This window comes from Carya illinoinensis, chromosome 10, assembly GCF_018687715.1.
Source record: "Carya illinoinensis cultivar Pawnee chromosome 10, C.illinoinensisPawnee_v1, whole genome shotgun sequence".
NCBI classification, from domain to species: Eukaryota; Viridiplantae; Streptophyta; class Magnoliopsida; order Fagales; family Juglandaceae; genus Carya; species Carya illinoinensis.
The window spans coordinates 21,953,072-21,959,601 of record NC_056761.1 but is presented as its reverse complement, the minus strand read 5'-3'; the positions used below and the strand labels follow the sequence as shown (position 1 = coordinate 21,959,601).

The 6,530-nt window shown below is 40.3% G+C and overlaps 1 protein-coding gene across 1 annotated transcript; it reads right to left on the bottom strand.

Moving 5' to 3' along the window:
* Nucleotides 1-4,402: 4,402 nt before the first annotated feature.
* LOC122279577 lies at nt 4,403-5,182 on the bottom strand. Its single transcript, XM_043090276.1, has 2 exons — nt 4,762-5,182; nt 4,403-4,649 (listed from the first exon to the last, which is right to left on the bottom strand). The coding sequence occupies exons 1-2, from the start codon at nt 5,023-5,025 to the stop codon at nt 4,482-4,484; spliced, it is 432 nt and encodes a 143-aa protein (XP_042946210.1). The 5' UTR covers nt 5,026-5,182; the 3' UTR covers nt 4,403-4,481.
* Between the last annotated feature and the right edge of the window lie 1,348 nt (nt 5,183-6,530).

Sequence of the window (6,530 nt, the reverse complement as noted above, 5' to 3'; positions counted from 1 at the left end):
ACATGCATGAAAGAACCTTGTATTTTTGTCCCCCCCTTGATACCAATGCCTTTTTGCCCTTTGCCTCCATTTAAGATCCTCTTTCTGCAGTAAAACCCCCACTTCATTTTGTAGTCTCACAATCTCCTCCTCATTATACTGGTTTTCATCATCCTGCAACTGTTTTAGTAAAGCAGATTTCTGACTAATCTCCTTTTCCAAGTCTGAAAAATGAGATTTCTTCCATCTTGATAAGGATACTCTACAGTTTTTTAAAGTTTGTTGGACTTCTTTTATAGGATCAACATTTGAAACTTCCTGCATCCATTCCTTGCTTATAAGCTCTTTACATTCTTCCTCTTGACCCCAAGCCACTTCATACTTGAAAGCCTTATAACAGCCTCCTCTCTGTGCAGGTAGGTCTTGAGTTGAAAAGAACAAAGGCCTATGATCCGAGCTTCTGGCCACCAGAGTTTCCACTTTGGTTGAGTTGAAATACCCCAACCATTCACTGTTGGCTAAGCCTCTATCTAGTCTCTCTATAGTAAAAGTATCATCCTTGTGTCTATTGCACCATGTAAACTTGGAATTCGACCATCCCAAGTCAAACAAACCCCCCATATCTACCACATGTCTAAATTTATGCATCTGAGACTCACATCGCAGGTTCCCTCCTCTCTTCTCATCTTGAGCCAATATTTCATTGAAGTCCCCACAAACAAACCAAGCCATAGGATTAGAAGGCTTTAATGACAGTAAAATATCCCATGACATTTGTCTCTTACTCACCTCTGGATGTCCATAGAATCCAGTAAACTGCCACTCCATATCCTCCTTTTCTGCTTTGATTACTGCATTAATGTGAAATCTAGAATATGAATGAATGATCACATTAGTTTCCATCTTCCATAGTAAAACCAAACCTCCACTTCTTCCTACCGGATTAACTACAAAACATCCCTCATAATTCAATTTCCTCTTAAGAAAATCCCATCTATATGCTTCTAACTTGGTTTCCATCAAGAAAACCAAGTCTGGTCCCTTATCCTTCACAAGATTGTGAAGGTCATGAACTGCACGAGGGTTACCAAGCCCCCTGCAGTTCCAGCTCAAGGTTTTCATTGCTCTTGGTGGCGCTGCTCAGCAGCCGCCACCAAGTTCAACTTTGCATCAATAAAAGCACCTTCCTTGTTAACTTTTATTCTTTTCCTACTTGCTTCTTTCCCACCACCATCCTCTTCATCAACTAACCCTCTTTTCAGCATCATGTCTGAGGCTAAAATATTACTGTCCATAGCTTTCCCCCTAGCACATTTTTTCCACCTTCCTCTAGTGATCATAGGCCTTCTGTCACTAGACTGACTTGTTACTTCAGCACTTAACCCCGGCTGGATCACACTATTAGTCATACCCATTAGATTTGGACTCTCCTTAGCCAATGCATTAAAACATTGGGCCTCCATAATTGGGCCAGCATCCAGACCCAGGCCCATACTCAAGCCCAACTCTCCCTTCCTATGTATATTCGCCACGTGACCCACTAGATTCTGGTTAACTGATTCCCTAACTGTCTCTTCCTGCCTTATCAGATTCTGCAAGTTTGAACACTCCTTCCCCTTCCTTTCTATAGATCCCTCCCTCTTTTCTGTTATAACTTCCCTCTTATCCATATCTTGATGATATGAACAAGCAACAAACTCCACACTCTCATCCTTATCCAAATTTAAATTTGAACTTGGATGAGATCCTTGATTTTCGCCTGCATGGTTAGCCGAATCAAAGTCAGATCCCCCACCTTCCACTGGACCTTTCTTCCACCTCTTGCCAGCACCATTACTGGACCTTCCACTGGAATAGCTTCTTTTAATAAAGGAAGGAGAGGCACGAAGCCATGAACCAAACTGCTGGATCTTTTCAGCATGCTGAGACAATGATTCACTTTGTGATCTACACCCTCCATCTGCATGGACTAAGAAACCACACATAAAACAAACCTTAGGCAATTTTTCATACTTGATCGGGATCCACACCTGTTCTCCTTGCACACTAATCATCCTCCCTCTTGCTAGAGGTTGGTATAAATTCAACTCAATCTTTATTCTCAGGAATCTTCCCCACCCTATCCCATCACTCGGGACATCAACTTCCAGAACTCTCCCAATTGTCCTCCCTATCTTCTCCCCATACACTCTATTCATGAATGCAAAGGGCAGGTTATGAAGTTGCACCCATAATTCTTCATAATCAAAGCATATCAGTTTTGGTTGCTTCAACACATCAAACAGCTTAAGAGCAAACAAACCATTGTCAAACAATCATGGTTTTCCCATTAAGACCTTCTCCTTATCTGCCTGTGTAGCAAATGTCACAGTGAAGACATTTGACCCACACTCATGAAAAACAGCCTGTTTACTGATCCTCCACACCTTAGCCATCGTGGATGCAAGAACCTCCTTACTCACCATACGATCGGTGAACACCTTCCCCACCAGACTTCTATCACCTTTCTCCTTCATCTCTGACACACCCTCATCATCCAATTCCAGCACCGAAGACTCACTCTCTGTCAACTTTAATTGACTCCATCTCTCTTGAATATCCTCCATAATTGCTCACACTAACTACAGCCTAATCTTCACAACAAAACCTGCTCTAAACTTCACCTCGTTCACCAGAGAGCAAAACGAGAGAAGACTCAATCGAAAATTTCAACACTGAGAGGAATTAAGATAGAATATTATTTTATAACTATTTTATAAAGTTTATAAAATAATATTCCTTCATCATTAATTAAAAATGATGAAATCTCGTTAATCACTCGAAGAGAATAAAACTATTTAAATTAGTTTAGAGTTTTCAGCGTAAATGTAAATCTCTTAATATTTTAAATAAGTAAAATATTTAATTTAAATAATTGTTCACACTTATAATATTTTTAGAGCTCATCCAAATATTATAATTGTGTTATTTAAAAACAAGTTTGACCTAATAACACTGGAAATATCACATATAAATATTTCTAGAATATTAAAATATTTGTAAGCTTTAAAATATCGAACTTGATTTAAAATCCCCTTGATATCTTTTAAAATACGTCATTGAGACTCGGCACGTAGAACAAAGCTATTTATTAAAGAATGGGTTTTGCTACGTACAAGCAAACTTGCACATTAATCTGCATACTAATATTGATTCATTCACATTTAAAATTTAAATTATCACTGTTTTTGATAAAATCTACGTTTTGACCAATTATTTTACATTAGTGCACATATCAATACACAATTATGCTTACAATTAGATTTTTCCTTAAAGAATAAAGAATGAGTGGGTTATCACACGCTGTGGATAGGAAGTCAAGTACCTAAGGGTACTATTGCTAATAGAAGGGTTTAGTTTTAAGTATTTGGGTTTCTTTATGTCTTTTGGATATATTAAGACCTATTGAATTATCAGTTTATTTTTTAAGGTTATTGGAAGATTGTGGAAATATGGATTTATGTTATTTGATTATTGCTTTGATAACCTTGTGGAGGAATTTATGTATTAAGTTGAAAATGATCAATTTAAGTTTTGTTTTGGATTCTTGAGAGATTTTATTTATATTGGAAGACATTATTATAATTTATAGGTAACTTGTAGTAATTCTCCAACCCATCCAAGGACGGGGCATTCCATACATCCTCCACCCTCCCTACTATACGGCCATTCTGTTCTCCCCTTTCTTTGGTCATATAGGCTAAGGGTAGATTAAACATCTATACCCAAAATTTTTCCTGCTCGAAAATCATTCTCTAGGGTGGAGAGAGACCATCGAACCGTTTCATTACCAGTAAATGATTATCAAAAAACGATGGTCTCCCTTCCCATATTTTCTGCTTATCATCTTCGTTTTCGGAAGTTATTACGTATACATTCGGCCCAACTTCCAGAAACTTAGCTGCTCTACTGATCTCCATTGTCAACCCCACCAGCTCTGATACTTCTTTCCATACATACTTTCCCTACCAGGCTTCTATCCCCTTAAGTTTGATTTCTTCTAATACCCCTTCCTCCATCTCAATATTCAGGTTTTCCTCTTCCGATAGCCGGAATTTCTCCCATTGAACCTCCAATTCATTCACTGTTCACACCATCCCTTCCGTTGTGTTTGGCTACCTTCATCTATCTATTCTTGCGGAATATTCGTAACCCCCACTCACCCCTGCCTTTTGACACTTTCCGTTACACACATGGTGGGCGCACTAAAAACTTCACCTCTATTTCCCTAGAGAGAAAAGAGAGAAGACTCTAAAAACCGCCATGTTTTCAACATTGATTGAGCACTGATTGTGTCATTTTAAATATTTTTAAAAAAATGTAACAATTTCCGTACAGATCTTTTACACCGAAACAATTCATTGTTTGTGAAGCATCGCACAACTAAATCAATAATAACTGCTACTCAATTACTCCATAAAAGGTCAAATATCGTATTTTAACTCAGAGAACAAGTTGAAGGCTCAAATCTGAAACCCAGAATCATCCCATTGAAGGACTGCAGACCCTATATTCTGTTCTCTTTTCAGCTTATCCTTCAAAAACCAATCACAGATTCTTCCGGCGTTCAATTCCTCGATGGGACATCCCTCTTGCTCCGAAATAACTCTTAGTAGATTCAGTGACGATATCTGCATATATCATGCATGCATAAACATCAACAAACATTTTAAATCTAAAGGATCAATGCCACTCTATAATTTCTGATTCCCTGGACATGAGCATAAAAATAGGTACCCCTACCGTTAAACGGCAAAGAAAGCGCTCGTGAGTATCCAGGCCGGACATTTCTACCAACCCGGCTTCCTCAAGGGTCAAGAAAGTTCGCCTCTCCGTCTTCTTTTCTCCTTCCGGTTCATTGCATCCTCTTATGGCAACTTTCCTTCTGTCCACTGCTGCCTTTCTTGGTGCCAAAACGGTCTCTGGCTTTGTTCGCTTTTGGAGCTTTGAAGGGTTGGGTAGAAATGGTGACTGGTAGAAATTCTTGATTTGTCTGGACAGAATCATGCTCTTCACTTTATCGGGAAATAGAAAATTTCTTCCTTGTGGTTTCTGTATGAGCTAAGGAGTGCGTAAAGGAAGAAGATGGGCAAGAGAGAGCCTTATCGCTGTGATGGCATGACTATTATTATCAGTATTATGTGGTGGAGACGGGACATGAGGTACTGTCAAGGACGTGGATCATCCGATTAAAGAAATTATACAAATACGGCATTTATCTTGATATTTATTTATTTATTTTATATAAGAAGTGACGGGTTTTGAATCCAAAATTTTGAATCGGATCGTATACTATCAGGTTAATAAACTCTCAACATTCAAATACTATTCAAATATACTTTTTATTAGTAATTAAATTGGAACATACTAGTGAGAGAAGCTCTATCCTCTCTCTAGGTAAAAGAAATCAGGTATCCGTCCGAGGGAGGTGGAGCTTCGGCTCCTCCCTCCCTCCCCCCAAACCATTTTCTGTTTTCTCTTCTGTTTTTCAATGTTTTATCCTGAAATAAGATCGGCTCCGGAGGCCTCCACTAGAGGCTGTGACCCGAGACCTTTTCTTCTTTTTTTACACCCAGCTGGGCGGAGAGTTTTTCTGTTGAGGTGGAGGTTCTCGGTTGCGGTTTTGGGCGAGATCCCTGACTGTTTTGTATAGTCTTCTGTGGGATGTTCCTCAGAGGGTTACGGCGTGAGTTTGAATCGGGTGACTTGCTCCTGGGGATGATGGTTTGCTTGTTGGCTCGGGGTGCTTCCCGCGGGGTTAAGGATCTCTGTTTTTACCATGGAAAACAGAGGGTGGTTACGGGGTGCAAGCCGAGCTGCATGGAGGCTTTAAAGGGGTTGGGGTGGAGACCGGAAGCTTCTCAAGGTGGTTACTCTTCTGGTTGGTGGCGGAACTCAGGGGTCGCAGTGTTGATGGTTTTTTCTTAGTCCTTCTTTATTTTCGATTTGGTTGTTAGATCTGTTTAGATCTGGTGTTTGAATAGGGGTTAGGAATAAGCCTCGGGTGGCTCTGTGTCCGTTTTAGTCTCTGTATGGTTTTCGTTTCTGTGTGGTTTTGGATTTGGATTTGGCTCTGTGTCCGTTTAATCTAGCTGCAGTAGTTTGGTGATTGTGGCCGGGTGACGGAGACGGTGATGTAATCCGTGAGCAGGGAGTACGCCGCATCCTTCATGAAGCGGCTAAACTTTCTGTCGAAACCTGTAGGGATGAAGGGCTGAGCAGGGACGGGGGAAGGATGCAGAGGCTTGTGGGGAGGAAGATGGGTGGCGGCGGCTTGCGTTGAGATGAAACCCTAATCGGGTTGGGCCCCTATGGCCCTACGGGCTGGATCCTTAGCTCGGGCAGGGCCTGTAGTTCAGGCTGGGCTATTTAGTTTTACCGGCCCTTAGTTTTACTTTTAGTTTTTTTGTAGTAATTTTGCTTTAGTTTTATAAATAATAAAATAGGCTTATGTCCCACTCCTCTTTTGGAGGAATGTGGGTGTTAGTCCTACTCCTCTTTTGGAGGAAGGT

Coding starts and splice junctions, on each gene's coding strand:
- LOC122279577 (XM_043090276.1), bottom strand. CDS start 5,025: ATGATTCTGTCCAGACAAATCAAGAATTTCTACCAGTCACCATTTCTA. Junction 4,650..4,761: donor GCTTTCTTTGCCGTTTAACG/GTAGGGGTACCT, acceptor TGATATATGCAG/ATATCGTCACTGAATCTACT.